Genomic DNA, 16,810 nt, shown 5'->3' on the forward strand with positions numbered 1-16,810 from the left:
CAGTTCCGTCTCTCTCGCGCTCTTACCTCAAATACTTCCTCGTCCAAGATCCTTGTTCCAAAGACAATGATGCCATTAACGTCAATGATGGGGTGGTCGCTTCGGTCCAGCAATTTGGTGACCTTTTTTTTACAGTCCAAAATCAGAGTGACATTCTTCTTATGGACACTGAAAGCAACTCGATGCCACCTGGGGAAGAACAGGCCCAGCAGAAGGTCAAAAGAAGGTCCAGACATCACTACTTCCCATGCCCACCTCAGCTTCCCAAAAGGAAGCTTCTAGAACTGCCAAGCATGAAAGCCTCTTCCCTGGACTGCTCATTACATTTACATGGATGCTTCCTCTATCACTGCAGAATGGAGAAATCACAGGCATTATCTCAGTTCTCAAGAAGTATTAAATGCTAAACCTAATCATGTTGGCTACGATCATAACATGCAATCCCCAAGAAAATAAGCTCTGATATAAATCAGACAGTATGCCATTCATTTTAGCCTAAATTTTCACTTTCCTCCAGGAAATCCCACAGGTGCTTTTTCAGGCGGCAACTGGAGTCTCTTGTTTTTTTCTTTTGAAGATGTTTTGCTTCTCATCCAAGAAGTTTCTTCAACTCTGACAGGATACTGGGGAATGGAAGGAGTTATAATCCTTGCAGACAGCTGGTCATTTGCATCCTTTTAGAGGGTCTGTGTCTCTTTAGAGGGTCTGTGGAGGTTTGTCTGTGTCCTCGGGGTCAACTGAGTAGTGCTCCTTGTTCCTGTAGTCTGCAATTTTTTTCCTCTGGAAATCCATTCCCACTCCCACACCATTCCAAGGGTGTTCATCCCAAATTGCATAGCTAAAAATCTGTAGAGATTCTCAGTCATCCAGGTCATGGTTGACCCAAAAGTGCTTTTTCAGGAGGCAACTGGACTTTTATATTCCTGCAAGGAATATAAATCCTTATAGTCCTGCAAGGAATATAAATCCCCACTATCCTGTCAGAGTTGAAGAAGCTTCATGGATGAGAAGCAAAACATCTTCAAAGAAAAAACCAGAAAGTCCAGTTGCCTCCAGAAAAAGCACCTTTGGGATAACCAGGACCTGGACGACTGAGAAGCTCTACAGACTTTCCTCCAGGAATTTCCCCCGTGAACCAGCTTTAAAATAAACATGAATTTTCATGTGTGGATGTTCCTTTTTTTAACTTACAATGAACACCTTATCACCTCCATGAATTTCTTCCTATTGTGCAATTGGAGCATTTAAGGGTCAAATAATAGTTTAATATATCAATTGAGCAAAAACCTATCTTGCCAAAAATGAACTGTGATGAAGGTGAGGTCATAAAAAAAGAGAGTTGGCACACTGCATGCAGCCCACTCCTGATTTATGGCAACTTTCCACGATTATTAGGCAGCTCCAGATGTGTTGGCCAACCCTGGGAATTCTGGATATTGCCGTTCCAAAACTTCTGAAAGGCAAGATTTGATAAGATTGATTTAGGAAATTAAATTCATTTTAAACCCATTGTGGGCTCCAACGTTCTCATATTTGTCTTGTGCTGTTCCAGCCATAAACAGATTGTTTTACTTATCTGTAAATATAAGGGACTCTTTACTGAGACTGAAAAAGGTTCATATTAAAAAAAAAGCTTGCCAAATGCCAAAGCAATGGAGCATCCTCAGTTTTGGGTCTCAAGAGTCCTCATTCTTTCAGTACACTGGAGAGGAGATTAAGAGAAGCTCTTTCTCACTCTGCATCTACTCATGAAAACAAAATCCATGTCCAAACTATGGTGCAGTATTTGGACAGTGGAGCATCCTTCTTTCCAGGGCCACAGAGACAAGAATGAACACGGGTGTAGTAGTTGTTTCTTTATAATATTCCAGGAAGTGGCAGCCATTAGCAGAGAGAAAGGTCCTAACCGGAAGCCCCCCGTTCAATTCTGGAACTGACCGGAAGTCCGGTTCCCCCACCATAGAGACACATCCTAGCGTGGCATCCTTTTTTCTCTATCTGTCCTAACCGAAAGTCCTATCAATTGTGTAGCCGACCTGCGACAGGGAGCCGCAGCAGAGGGATGAAAGAGCCACATGTGGCTCCAGAGCCGTGGGTTGCTGATCCTTGATTTACATCTTGTCAAGTTTCAGACTTTCAGTGCCCTCCTGCAGGAGCCCCATCACGGGTGAAGAGAAGGCATGCATTTCCTCTGCTCTCCATCCTCCTTGGTGTCCCCTGATGACAGAAACTTGTTTACATTCCCAGCATTCCTGCTTCTTTCCCGAGAGAGACGGGGGAACCTTCAAGCCACCAACTGAGCCCTGAACATTTCTGTGGACAGTCCTGATTGGATTCTTTTTTAAAAGCTGGAAATATCTTAGCAAAAACAACCCCCAGGCATTAGCTGTGGAGCACGAAATGCTCTGGGAATTAGATATTGAAGATAGCACAAGACAAATTTCTATATTCTGCTGGAAAAAGACACGCTTATCTTTGACATATCTTTAAGTCTAATGAATATTATTTGTTGGATGACTTCTCCTATAATTCCACGGCTGCTGCTTCTTCTTTATCACTATAACCAGATTTGTGTCTCATTATATTATTCTACTTGCATTTTTTACATGTAACCCGTCTTTGCTCTTAGTTTCATGAATTAGAGGCCTTAACTGCTTTGCCAAATCCAGAAGTGTTTTCCAGGAAAAATGCAAAATGAATAAACAGCTATGTAGTAAGTAGTAAGATTGAAGGCAAAAAACCAACGTCAAATCGTGTCAAGTAGGCAAAGACTGAGCGCGCCTGGGCATCTCTGCTTTGCTTTGCTTAGATTATTTGAGCAACTTTCCAGGAGCCTGGCTAGCTCTGCAGACAAGGCACTGCAATTTAACACCAGCTGTCTGCAATTAAAGTAAGTTCGAATCTTACCAGGCTCAAGGTGGACTCAGCCTTCCATCCTTTCTAAGATAGGTTAAATGAGGACCCAGTTTGTGGGGGCAATAAGCTGACTTTGTATAAATATACAAAAGTATGAAGGCTATTGCTTAACGCACTGTAAGCTGCCCTGAGTCTCCGGAGAAGGGCGGCATATAAATCAAATTCAAAAAAAAAAAAAAATTCTAAAGGGCACGAGACTGTTGATGGCTCTCAACAGCCCCAGCAGCCCTTTCAGCCACATCTGGCAGAAACAAAACTTTCAGACTTAAAGAAAATGTGCCCTGGACAGACCCAGAATTCAATTTCCTCTTGGCTCGCCTCTGCCATGGCTTGGAGCGGGGGAGACGGAGACACGGCTTTTTTCCATGCAGATCTCCTGAATGGCAGATCAGAGCCTTCTAGCACAAGGGTGTCAAACTCAATTTCATTGAGGGCCGCATCAGGGCTGTGGTTGACTTGGGGGAGGGGGGGAGGGGCGTGGCCAACCGGGTGGGTGTGGCCAACTGGGTGGCCAGCTTGATGCCACTCACTGGGCATGGCCGACTGAGTGAACGTGGCCAGCTTGATGCCACTCCCCAAACTGCTGGCATGTTTCCTCTTCGCATTGGGTAGACCGGGCCGAAGCGATGCGGGCCAGCCTGAGGTGGGTAAAATGAGGACCCAGTGATAGCCTGACTCTGTAAAACCACTTTACAGAGAGGGCTGTAAAGCACTGTGAAGCTGTATATAAGTCTAAGGGCTTTTGCTATGCTATTGTTTATCTGGGGCCTCGCACATGGCGTTAACCTGGATTCAGGTTTTAGCATGCTCTGTGAATGCTTGTCTGCGACTCAATGTTTCCATGACCTGCACTTCTCTTTCCCTCTTGGGGGGGGCCTCCCATCGGGCCAATTTGGAGCTTCAGAACAAGCTTCATTCCTGACCTCATCATCTCCCGAAGGAGTCCCATTCAAAGAAAGGAGACCCCCCGGAATTCCCCCACCTGACCCTCAACCACCCCACCCGCCCCACCCCGGTTTCCTCCATGTCACTCACTTGCCATCCGAGAGGTTGATGCCACGGAAGAGTGGGTAGTTCTCGGGGCCAGGCTTCTCCATGTGGTCCTCGTAGAGGAAAACCGGGGATCGCCCCAGCTCCACACCGACCTGCTGGATGCCTTGCTCATTGTAAATGGAGATCAGGAAAGCCTGGCCGCCCTTCTTGGCTTTTACCGTGGTCAGGATGGAGAAATCTTCAGGAAACGGAGACACTGGAGGCAGAAAAGGGAGCGGAGCAGAGGGTGGGATCCATTTCTCTCCCAAAGGGAATCACCAGCCTTTGCTCTGCAGCTACAATGGCAGAGTCGGGTTGAAAAAGTCAACTGAATGAGGAAGGCCTGCTTTGAGACTTCAGCTACAGAATCAGAATAGAGCTGGAAGGGACCTTGGAGGCCTTCTAGTCCAGCCCTCTGCTCAAGCAGGAGACCCTACCTAGGCCATTCTGGACAAATGGCTTCCAGTCTCTTCTTAAAAACCTGCATTAGCAGCCGTTGTGACACAGTGGTTAGAATGCAGTATTGCAGGCTAATTCTGCCGATTGCCAGCAGTTCAATCCTGACCGGCTCAAGGTTGACTCAGCCTTCCATCCTTCCGAGGTGGGTAAAACGAGGACCCGGATTGTTGAGGGCAAGAGGCTCACTCTGTCAACCGCTTGGAGAGGGCTGTGAAGGGGTCCCCAATCTTTGAGGCTTGGCAGCCTGGCTGGAGGGCAGGGTAAGTGGAGAACCGGGTCACACGTGCAGCAGACTGGCGTGCATGCACATGCCTGCGCAGCTCAACTTGCACATGTTGATCTGCACGCATGTGTGCATGCACGCCAGCCCACCTCTCATGCAAGTCGAACCGCACATGCGTGTGCGCACTTGGCCCAGTTCTGAATAGGCCACAGACCAGGGTTGGGGACCCTTGCGGTAAAGCACTGTGAAGTGGTATCTAAGTCTGATATATGTATGATTGATGGGAAATACTTCCACGTCCACCCAGACACACACCCAGAGCACTGCTCCAGGTGGACTTAGGATCCTTTAGGATCTCTGAGGAATCTCCCCCCTCCCCCATGAAGAGCGTGGGTCATAGCATTCCAGGCCAAACAACTGGATGCTTTGCACAGCTGGCAGCGGCCAGAGCAGAGACACACCAAGATCCTCAAACTACCAGCTGAGGAAAGCAAAGCTTCTAATTAGCGCCAACTAAAGTCTTGCTTGGCCTGGGCCGGAGTGTCTTTTGCACAGCTACGTGTCACTGCCTCTTCCCCTCGAGACCCTTCGATTGTCCGATTCCACAATCTGCGTTTCTTTTTGGAAACCTCTGCAATTACCTCTGCTGTCTCTATCTCCATCCACTCATTCGCTTGTTTGGAGCTGAACTAACATCTAGTTACTTGCAGGAGGCGTGTTATTGAACGAAAGGAGTGGGAAGCCCAGCAAAGCCCAGGCTGCCTCTTCCCGGCAAGGTGGGGGGGGCAGTTTTGCACACAAAATCCCTTCTGCACCAGCCCCCTTTGCTTGGCCAGGGCCAAGCCTCAAATTATGTGGAGAAAATGCCTGGCATTTTGGCCGTCGGATCAAAGCCACCCGCTGCTTCCCTCCACATTCCTTAGGCTTTCAGATCCACCCCAAGCGAGGCGCTGCCCCGGCTGAAGAGAAGCGTGGCACTGCCCCGGCTTTGCTCAGAAAGCCAGCATCCCGCCATAAGCCCAGCTGGGGGGGCCTCTGCGTCTCATACAAGCAGGATCTGAGTCCACCTGGGTAAAGCAGGAGAGGAAAGTGCCAGGCTCTGTCAAGGGCCCCAGGCTGGCTGTCAGCAGGACACGGGCATCCTAAAGAGCCACGGTGGTGCAGCAGTTAGAACGCACTACTGCAGGCTTCTTCTGCCGCCTGCCGACGGCCTGCAATTTGGCAGTTCAAAGCTCACCAGCCTTAAGGTTGACTCAGCCTTCCCTCCTCCTAAAAGGAGGAGCCAAATTGTTGGGGGCAAGAGGCTGACTCTGTAAACCGCTTACAGAGGGCTGTAAAAGCACTGTGAAGCGGTATACAAGTCTAAGTGCTATTGCTATCTATCTATCTATCTTATCTATCTAAGAGCCGTGGTGGCTCAGTGGTTAGAATGCAGTATTGCAGGCTAACTCTGCCGACTGCCAGCAGTTCAATCCTGACTGGCTCAAGGCTGACTCAGCCTTCCATCCTTCCGAGGTGGGTAAAACGAGGAGCCAGATTCTTGGGGGCCAGAGGCTGACTCTGTAAACTGCTTAGGCTGTAATAGCACTGTGAAGCAGTATATAAGCCTAAGGGCTATTGCTATCCTAGAAAGGGAAAAGGTGCCATCCTTTCTGGGAAACAGGACTTGGGTTGCTAGCGCCGAAGAGGTTGCCTAGTTGGGTAATGAACATCTGCAAGCCAACAACCCAGCCCAGAGAGCACCAAGGACCCCCACAGTTGCACCCTGAGCCACAAATATCCTCTCTTACCAGGGAAAAGCTGCTTGGTTGGGGCACTCAGCTGGGCATCCTTGGTCACGTGATAGGCCACATCTGCTCCCTTGGAAGACCGCCTGCTGGTGCAGAAGCCCGTCGTTTTTGAGATGCCGTCGGGTAAATTTTGGAAATCTAATACCTTCAATAGATCTGCAGGCTCAGCTGAAAGAGAGAGAGAAGCCAACATCAGGACTACAGACTCCCAGTGGTGAAAGGAATCCTTGAGGTCATTTAGTCCAACACCCCCCCTCCCACTTAGCACCTCCAATAGATGAGCATTCAGCCACTCCTTGAAGGAGAACACACCACTTCATGTTCCCCTGGCCTGTTCCTTCTCTTGGCAACCAGCCTGAAGGTCCTTCCTTTAGGTTTAATCCACCACACAGCCCAATATTAACGAGAAACACCAATGGAGCTTTATTTTGAGGGGAGGGAGGGAGGGAGGGAGGGAAGAAGGGAAGAAGGAAGGAAGGAAGGAAGGAAGGAAGGAAGGAAGGAAGGAAGGAAGGAAGGAAGATGGATCTATTTCAAAGAGGAGCAACCTGTGCAGGTCAGCCAATATAATGAAGAGGCCCATGGAACTTCAGTGGACAGGCCAGGGCTGGCCCAATTCCAAACACAGCAACATGGGCCTGGATGTTGCACTATGTACATAGCTCCTGAAAGCCAACCAGGGATAATCATAAAACTAATCAAGTTGGCTCCTCGCTTGGCCTGGTTGAGCCTGTACGGAAAATGCCATCCAAAAGGTGTGAGTCCCATCGTGCCCCATGGTCGAGTTGTGATTGCCCCCAGATGCCCAGCTAGAGAACCTGTATTTACAGTATTATTTCTTTATTTAATTTATAGGGCTGCCCATTTTATCGCAGCAACTCCAGATGGCTACCAACATATAAAAACGCAGACAAAATGACATATTATTAGAAAATATTAGAAAATTAGAAAACGTATTAAAGCAGTTGAAGTAAATCCTAATTCGACAATAAATTCAACCCACAAGTCACAGGCTCCTAGCAGTCAGCTGACTTCCACCTTGACCGATTCAACCTGTTTAGACCTAGCTGTAGTCTCCAGGGACCCCGGGGACAAATCAAAGCCAATTCTCCTTGTCTCCATTTCCCACAGAGACTCTGAGTGTTTCAAGCAAATTTTTGCCGGCCTTCCCATCTCCTTTTGCAGGGTCTGCTAGCGCTCCTAATAAAGGAATCATTGAGTTAACTACAGAGGTTTTGTCGTGTTTGGGGAGCTGGGCATTCAGCCAGTTCGGGCCGGTTCGGGCAATCCAGTTGTTAAATTGCTGGCTGGCCCCACCCTGCCCCGCCCCACCCTTTCCAGGAGTCCCCATGCACCCCTTTTTGCTCCCAGGGAGGTGCAGGAGGCCGGGTGCTGCCAGTCACACCCCCTGGCCACGCCCACCATGGCCACGCCCACCCAACTGGGCATTAGGGCAGAGAACCAGTTGTTAAATTCTTTGAATCCCACCACTGGAGCTGGGTCAGAACATTGATGAGGTACACAGGGGGTAGTACCTATGTTGCCCTGCCAGAGCGTCCCACCCAACCCCCCCCCCAAGCTCTCCCCCCTTCCGTTGGTCCTGCTCTGCCAAAGGCGAAGGACAAGAGCACCGAGAGAAGAGGGTCTCACCAGCCTGGCAAGAGGCTCAGAAAGGACGCTTCGGGGACTGGGACCAACCATAGCAGCTGCATGACATGGAGAGCCCCCCCCCCACTTCCTCTCCAGCAGCCCCTTCTCCTCCCATAAAACAGCTGGACAAGGGAGTGATGTGGGCAGCCAGGAATGTCTGCATGAAGGGAGAAGGTGAATGACGTGAGGACCTTGGGGAATTGGGAGAGGGGCGGTTCTTGAATGGCAACCCTGGGACAATTTCCCCAAAAGGAAGGCGGCTGAAGATGGAAAAGGGGCTCCCAGGGAAGAAAAAGGCAGCTTGGCTAGAAAGTTGTGGAGGAAATCTTTGAACGGAGAGCCCATCTACTCTGCTTTCTTAACGCTCTTAGTTTACAAAGCATCCAACATTTATTTGGACCCCTCTCTGTGGAATTGTTACAGTTAATCAGAAAATAAATGAATGCATTGCACTAGTGAGGCCACACTTGGACTAGTACTCCCATCTCCAGTTCTGGTCACCAAGATACCCAAAAGGTGTGGAGACTCTGGAAAGAGTGCAGACAAGAGCAACAAAGATGATTGGGGGACTGGAGGCTAAAACGTACGAAGACCGGTTGCAGGAAGTGAATATGTCTAGTCTAACCAAGAAAAGAACTAAGGGTGACAGTCTTCCAATATTCAAGGGGCTCTCCCAGAGAAGAGGAGGGTCAACCTATTCTCCAAAACACTTGAGGGCAGGATAAGAGGTAACAGGTGGAAGATCATTCGAGAAAGATATAACTTAGAATTAAGGACACAGAACAATCAGTCAGTGGAATGGCTTGGCTCCAGAAGTTGTGGCTGCTCCCTCACTGGAGGCTTTCAAGAAGAGTATAGGGTCTCCTGCTTAACAGGGGATTGGGCTACAAGACCTTCAATGACCCTTCCAACCCTGTTCTTCCACGTTATTCAAAATTGCAAGGGAAATGCTGGGAACCAGTAGCAGAGGCTGCTCATGCTCTGTCCAGACAGGAAGGGAGAGCTGAAAAGGCAGGCAATTTTACTTTAACTTTAATTAACAAACGGCATTTCAGCTTCTGCCAGATCAGGAAAAAACTATTATTTTGCAAGGAGTGTGTCCTAAAAGGTACAACTGCATCGTGATAAAATCCAACTTCTAACAGATCAGAAACGAACGTGTGTCCTGGAGGCATGCAGCAATTTTTTTAAGCAACTGGCAAAGAGGAATAGGCACCTACTCCTCCCAACTACATTAGACCTCCCATAAGATTTGGAAGGCACTCAAGGCAGAGATTTCATAAAGGATAATTAAGAACAAAGTACAAAGGATGCATTAAAGCGCCTCCCCTCGACTGAAAAGGACACTCGTGGAGCCATTTCAAAAATGCGCAAGATAGCATCAGGCAAGTTCTTGGCAGAAAGAGGCCCGAATTCAGTGCCTTCCCTGCCCTGGGATGTTCCCTCCCGCAGGAGGCCCTCAACAGCAACGGCCGGCCGAGAAAGGCGGCTGGGCTGCGGCCAAGACGGCGCTGGAGTCTTGCGAGCAAACGGTGCTGAGAAGTGCAAGGGGTCTTCCTCGAGACCCTCAAAGTAGTTTCCTCCAGTGCTGCAGTGGCAGAAGGCCTGGCCTGGCCTGCCCCAAAGGCCGAGCAGGGCTGTCCTGAACACAGGGCGGTGAGGAGAACAGGACGGCTGCCCTCCACACTTCGGTTCTTCATCCCACCAACATCACCTGATGGTGGGAAAAGCAGCCACTCGTTATTCTTGGAGGGGTGGAGGGGAAAGAGAGGCTGGGAAGGAGGCAAATTTTGACAAACAGCCAAAGCAACATGTTCAAAAACTTGCTTTCTTTTTGTACCAACACTCTGAGTGAGCCCTTGGAGTGGTGTGGTGGCCTAGAGGTGGAGCTCTCGCCTCACAATCAGGGGGCTGCGAGTTCGATCCTAGGTAGAGGCAGATATTTCTCTCTCTGGGCACAATCTCTCTGAACAAAACTCTGCACTGGCGACAGGAAGGGCATCCAGCCATTAAAACACTCTGCTAGCTCCATTCAGTTGTCCAGACTCCACCTCAGAAGGAATTATGGGGTCATTAAATGAAGATAATAATGATGATGATGACTCTGAGTGAGCACTTTCAAAGGAACCCTAACTAGTTGCCCTAGAAAGCACCAGACATATGTGAACCAAGAGTCGGTTGATCAAGCCAAACAGCCTGGGGGTCAGTGCTCAGGGACCCAAGGGAGAGGGCCATGCCCCCCGGCAGAGGAAAGTGGTCTGTGGAAGTTGGTTCGATCTCAATTCCCCCTTGGTCATGCCATTACCAGCACCAACACCAAGCCGCCATTGTTTTTCATAAAGCAAGACTTGTGTCGGGAGAGAAGAAAAAACGCAACTTTAAACCCGTGGAAGGAAAACATAACCCTTTAAATGGGGATGTTTGTGCTGCAGTCAGCAGGATGCCTGACTGAACCTTGTGCAATGCCACCCTCTGCACTCTGCCAACTTTGGAGAAGGAGCTCCACGGACAACTCGGGGGATGAGTGGAGACCACAGACAACCCCTAAGCAGGTCCAGGTCAAGCCCTGGCCGAGGCCTCTCCTGCCTGCTGAGGGCCGGCTGTCCTGCAGCACTGGGTCAAGGCTCAGGTCAGCCTGATCAGGCAAATCTGAGCCAGGCCCAAATCAACCACCCAGAACGAAAGCGTAAAGCCAGATTGTCCTGAAGGAAACAATCGGTCAACCTCAGCCTTTGCAGGAAGTAAAGCCACTGGACTTGGCCAGGGAAACCCGCAGGGCGGCTGCTGGGACCCCCAACACATCCTCCTCGGCCAACTGCTTGTGCCCACCCACCTTCCATCTCCCCCTGCACCCCCTTTCCACCTTCCCTGCCCAGCTTCTGCCCCACCCTATGTGGGTGTCCCCTGTGATGCTCAGCACCTGTGGCCCCACGAGCACCTTTGCTTTATGCTGCAGGATTTGATACCCAGCACACAAATACATATGAACAGAGTGGTGCGGTGTGGTGGCCTAGAGGTGGAGCTCTCGTCTCACAATCAGGAGGCTGTGAGTTCGATCCTAGGTAGAGGCAGATATTTCTCTCTCTGGACACAATGAGAATATATCTGCTGAACAAAACTCTACATTGGCGACAGGAAGGGCATCTGGCCACTAAACACTCAGCTCCATTCAGTTGCCACCCCGCAAGAGATTATTAGGTCATTAAAAGATGATGATGATGATGACACAAATACATATGAATACCAAAGTATCCCTCCCAGAATCCTCCTTAATATGCAAGAACACAATTACCAGCAATGGGGTGTGTATGTGTGTGTGTGTGTGTGTCTTCCAGAGGCAAGGATTCCCGAGCTTCCAGGTCCCAGGATAACGTTTACGAACGTTCACACTGGGCTGCTTCTGTCTTCCAGGTATGCAAGATCCTAACTAGGCCATAAAGCCAAAGCAGCCGTGGATTTTCATAGCCAGAGGGCAATGACAAAAATGTCATTTGGCTAATTAATAGCTGTAATAAACTTGGAGGAAGTCCAAGTGCACTCGGAGGCATTCTGTTTGAAGTTGCTCACGCACGTGCCTTTCCCACGTGCCATCAAAAGTAAATGTTCTTTAATCCGATGTGAGCACTCGCCCTCTTCCACCCTGGGTCACCACAAAGGGGGAGGCGTAACCTGAAAGCTGAAACAAACCACGTCTCTTTTGCAGGGGGCTTGATTTACACACACACACACACACACACACACACACACACACACACACACACACACCCTGAGCAGAAGCCATGGCTCGTGTCCAGGAGAACGGCCTAGCAGCCTCAGATACGCCCAGCTGCAAAGCCTGGAAATCTATGGCACTTCTCAGATGATGCATCTGGACCTCCCAGGGTTGTCAGCAATTCAAGGGGAGGGTCACAATTTTTTTTTAAAAAAAAAATCTGACTAACTGCACGAGGAGAGGAGGGGAGCTGGCACATTTGCTCACAGCTTTGCCTGTACAAACCTCAATGGACAATTGGGTTGCACAACACTTCAGAACTTCCCAGAGTCACTTTCTACGAGATGGGCAGCTACATAAACTTGATAAATAAATAAGTATCACTTAATTATTACACTTCAAACCCAATAAAAACACTACTTTTTATTCCTGGGGTGAAAAATCAGGCAATTCCTGTACCAATTCAGGGTGTCAAATTCCCAGCAAGTTAGAGAAGCCCAACCAGCCAAAGGCAACCGAGATCTTTGTTTGAGGAGCAGCCTGGTAGTTGTGTTTCTGCAGACAGACTGTATCTCAAGTACTTACTTACAGATTAAGAGTTGGAAGGGACCTTGTAGGTCATCTAGCCTAACCCCCGCCCAAGCAGGAGACCCTACACCATTTCTGACAGATGGCGGTCCAGTCTCTTCTTGAAAGCCTCCACTGATGAAAGCTCCCACAACTTCCGAAGGCAACTTCTGTTCCATGGGTTCTCACTGTCAGGAAATTTCTCCTTATTTCCAGGTTGAATCTCTCCTTGTTCAGTTTCCATCCATTAAGTACACCCAGGCAAGAGCACATCCAGCCAGGCAGAAGCTACCTGCTTGTCACTTAAATCCACGGTAACCATTCTGCGCCCTGCCCTCTGGACAAAAGAGGAACCCATCATCTTTTCTCAGCATCTTCTCAGTTACCTCCATTCTCAGCTCTACCAACTCTGCCTGTCTCTCGGCACTTGCTCCCCTGACCACCCCAATGACATTTTCTGCACCTTTTCCAACTTGTATGAAATATTCTCAGGTTGGTGCAGTGCCAGAAATACCTGATGGTGACAACTGATGAATGCAGAATATTAATTGGAGTGGAAGTCGGTTGACAATTTTAGTGGCAATCTTCTATCCAGCCCACCATTCACTTTCCAAGAATGTAAATAAATATAAATGTCTAAACTAAAAATAAGGGCAGAATCAACCCCTCTTCATGTGTTGCATTCATATCCCATGGTGGAGCAAGAATTGGCAATTTCTTTGCATTGCTGAAAAAAAAATAATTCTCAAAACCGGGAAATGCATGGAACCTGAAATTCAGTACTCATCTCCGTTCTTGGCCGAGGGAGCCAGTGTGGTCTGAAGTTGTTTTCCATGGTCATGTGGCCAGCATGGCTCTTTGCCAAAGGAGCACGGAATGCTGTTAGCTTCCCACCAAAATGGTACCTATTAATCTATTCACATTTGCATGCTTTCGAAATGCAAGGTGGGCAGGAGCTGGAGCAAGGAACGGGAGCTCACCCCATTGTGCAGCACTCAGGTCTCGAACCTGGTTTGTCAGCTTTCCAGCTGACAAGCTCAGCATCTTTAACCACTGAAGTGTGTGTGTGTGTGTGTGTGTGTGTGTGTGTGTTTATCATCATTGTCGTCATCATCATTTTAGCCCTTGTCTATGCGCTGCAGGATGAGGGCCTCTTCTGCATGTTTCCAACCTATTCGGTCCTGAGTTTATAAGTATAAATATATACATATATACAGTATATACACATACATATTGCCTTGCAATGAGATGGGAGGTAAACAAATTTAATAAATAATTTAAAAAACACACAGAGACTCCAGATGGAATGGCTTCAACACATCAGGCTCAGCTAAAATGGATTAGTCACTTTTAAGTTCAATGTGCTGTCAGAATTCAGGAATTATTTTAGCAGGCTCTGGGGATAAGGCTGCTATATTAAGATATTAGATAAATGCAACAATTATGTTTTGTTAATCCAAGTGTAGGATTTAGTATATTGTATAAATGCAGCCCAAATGTTTCTTAATTAAAATACTGCATATAAAATATGTCCTTTGAGAAGCAGTATACCCTCACTTGGGTAAATATCCCTTATATGTTTGGATGTTTCTAGGAAATATGCATCCCAAATGTCAATAGAACAGATCAAGCCAATAGAAACAAATGCAAACCCTTTCATTCCTTTTTAAATTTGAATGGATGGTTCTTGTGGAAGTTGGATGGAAAAGATGGCTGGATGCACACGAGAGACACTGGCGGGACACTCACTGCCAGATTACCTGGCCAGAGCCAATCGGAACCCTTTGTTTTCTACCTAAAAGAGAAGGTAGCTTGCAAATTAAAACTATGCCAGCGACCAGAGTAACCGGAAGTGGGGCCTTCAATTTAAAAGTGACACATTAACAAAAGAATCTGTATTTTTTGCTGGCACTCAGTTCCCACCCAGAAGTCCTGCCAAGTCCTCCTCCAGAGTCAAATCTTTTTTGACATGGTTAAAGTCATCCAAAAAGTCAATTCATCTAACCCAAAAGGAAGGTCAAAAGCACAGAAGCTCCAAAATGAATTTCTTCCCCAGCCCACTTCAACTTTCTGCTTTCCTCCCCAAACTCGCCTTTTCCTCTGCACTGGTTTGTTGTTGTTGTTAGTTGCGAAGTTGTGTCCGACCCATCACAACCCCATGAACAACATGATCAAGGGTAGTAACTACAAGAGGGATCTTGGAGTCCTAGTGGACAATCATTTAAATATGAGTCAGGAGTGTGCTGCAGCTGTCGAAAAAGCCAACACAATCCTAGGCTGCATTAACAGAGGATAGTATCAAGATCACGTGAAATGTCAATGCCGCTTTAAACTGCACTAGATGAGGCCACGCTTGGAATATGTGCCCAACTTTGAATCCACCAGGATTCAAAAAAGATGTTGGGAACTTAGAAAGAGTCCGGAGAAGAGCAATAAAGATGATTAGGAGCCTGGAGGCTAAACATGCAATGAATGGTTGAGGGAACTAAGTATATCTAGTCTAATGAAGAGAAGGACCAGGGGTAACATGATAGCACTCTTCCAATATCTAATGGATGTCACAGTGAAAAGGGGGTCAACCTATTCTCCAAAGCACCTGAGAGTAGGACCAGAAGTAACAGGTGGGAGATCCAACCAAGAACTAAGGAGAAATTTCCTGACAATAAAAACAATTAATCAGTGGAACGGTTTGCTTCTAGAAGTTGTGGGTGCTCCATCCCTGGAGATTTTCAAGAAGCGGCTGGAATGGTAGAGGGTCTTCTACTTGAGCAGGGGTTGAGCTAGAAGACCTCCAAGGCCCCTTCCGACTCTGTTTTTCTGTCTGCATCTCCATCTCCATTATATTTGTGTTTTGCTCTTTTTTCTTGTTCTCTTTTTTGTTCTTAACTAAAAATCAAGCAAGCAAGCAAGCTCCTGGATGACTTCCAGCGCAACAAGTTTCATATGACGGTCACAGGAGAAGAGAGGGAGCAGAAGGATACCTCCGGGTCTGCCATCTTGAGCTTCCACGTAAATAATAAATAATGCTCCGGCTAAATTCTGTCAAATAAACCTTGCACCATAAAAACTGCCAGGAAGCTGACAGTCTCCGGTGAAGCAGCCTTGACCCCACAGTCCTGGTCCCCATGGAAAACTGGGAGCCAGATATCTATAGGGTGGGAGTGCTTATAAGCAACAGTCTGCTCTGACAGGCAAGCCCTGGGGGGACCCCTTTCCTCCCACTCCTCCTGGAACCCCTGACAGCCAAACCTGCCAGAAGGAAAACTGGGTCCACAGAGAACGCTTCCTGAGAAAACGCACCCCACTTTCAGGGCCATGGAAGTCGCAGCAACAGCAGCAAAGAGTAAGACCGCATCTAGAATTTTGCGTCCAGTTTTGGTCACCACACTATAAAAAAGATGTTGAGACTCTAGAACCGTGATGGCCAACCTATGGCACGCATGCCAGAAGTGGCACGCAGACCCATCTCTCCGAGCATGCGAGCTGTCACCCATTGCTCTTCCAGGTTCCGGCGCACCAGCCAGCTGGTCTTCGTGCACACATGCACACTAGAAACCGGAAGACCAGGTGGCCGGTACACATGCATGCACCAGAAACCAGAATATTATCTTCTCGGCCCACGCATGCGCAACGGACGGCTGCTCTTCTGGTTTATGGCATGCACGCACGCCCCCCCCCCATTTTGGCACTAGGTGCCAAAAAGGTTCACCAACACTGCTCTAGTAAGAGTGCATCTTAGCATAAGGCTGTATATTCTGCAATATTCACATTTTTGGTAAACTCATTCAATGAATCCAAGCTCTGCAAGCTGAGCTAACATGCACTGCATTGATGCATTCACATATTTTCACAGCAGAGATGACAGTTGCTCTTTAAAAATTATGATTTAAATCTAGTTGATTTAAATCAAGCCCTTTTACTAGTGATTTAAATCATGATTTAAATCGTGATCCACCCTGTTACGGATACCATGGCAAATTGGCAAAGTCCAGTTGCCAGAGAAGAAGGGAAGAATCAGATGATTTCCAAAAGGCCCAGCCAGTCTAAAGATTTCTTTTGCCCCTTTCGTTCATTCTTTTCCTGCTGATCCACAAGAAATGCTGGATCCCAGGAGGCAACCTGGGTAGATTTTCAGGCCAGCAAAGTGAAGCAAGCAAGGGAAGAACTCCCTGTCCAGAGCACGTCACAAAGAAGAAGATCAAGTATAAATGGCCAACTGTGCTGAGTGGAACAGGGCAGTCACGAAGGCTCAACTAAAATTGGCAGCAGCAGAGCAATTCTTGTCTCTGTGAAGTGATTCTTGCCTTTGAGAGATGATGAATAATTGTTGAATTTTCCCTGAGAAAATGTTGGCCTACCTCTGAAAAAACTTAGCTGCAAGAATTCAAGTCCTTTGCCACTGGGGATCCATATGATATTGGCAGTACAAACATCCTTCCTGTCAATAAACACATAAATAAA

The 16,810-nt window shown here is 47.9% G+C and overlaps 1 protein-coding gene across 1 annotated transcript in view; it reads right to left on the reverse strand.

Moving 5' to 3' along the window:
- Window positions 1-16,810, reverse strand: part of COL5A1 (collagen type V alpha 1 chain) — a 223,103-nt gene that overhangs the window by 169,822 nt on the left and 36,471 nt on the right. The window contains exons 2-4 of the mRNA XM_070955824.1: window positions 6,421-6,588; window positions 3,952-4,165; window positions 27-189 (exon numbers count right to left, since the gene is read on the reverse strand). Of these exons, the coding sequence (XP_070811925.1) occupies window positions 27-189; window positions 3,952-4,165; window positions 6,421-6,588 (545 nt within the window). The remainder of the gene's footprint in view (window positions 1-26; window positions 190-3,951; window positions 4,166-6,420; window positions 6,589-16,810) is intronic.

The sequence above is a fragment of the Pituophis catenifer genome, unplaced genomic scaffold (assembly GCF_029215685.1).
Source record: "Pituophis catenifer annectens isolate HBS135680 unplaced genomic scaffold, rPitCat1.0.hap2 SCAF_17, whole genome shotgun sequence".
Lineage (NCBI taxonomy): Eukaryota > Metazoa > Chordata > Lepidosauria > Squamata > Colubridae > Pituophis > Pituophis catenifer.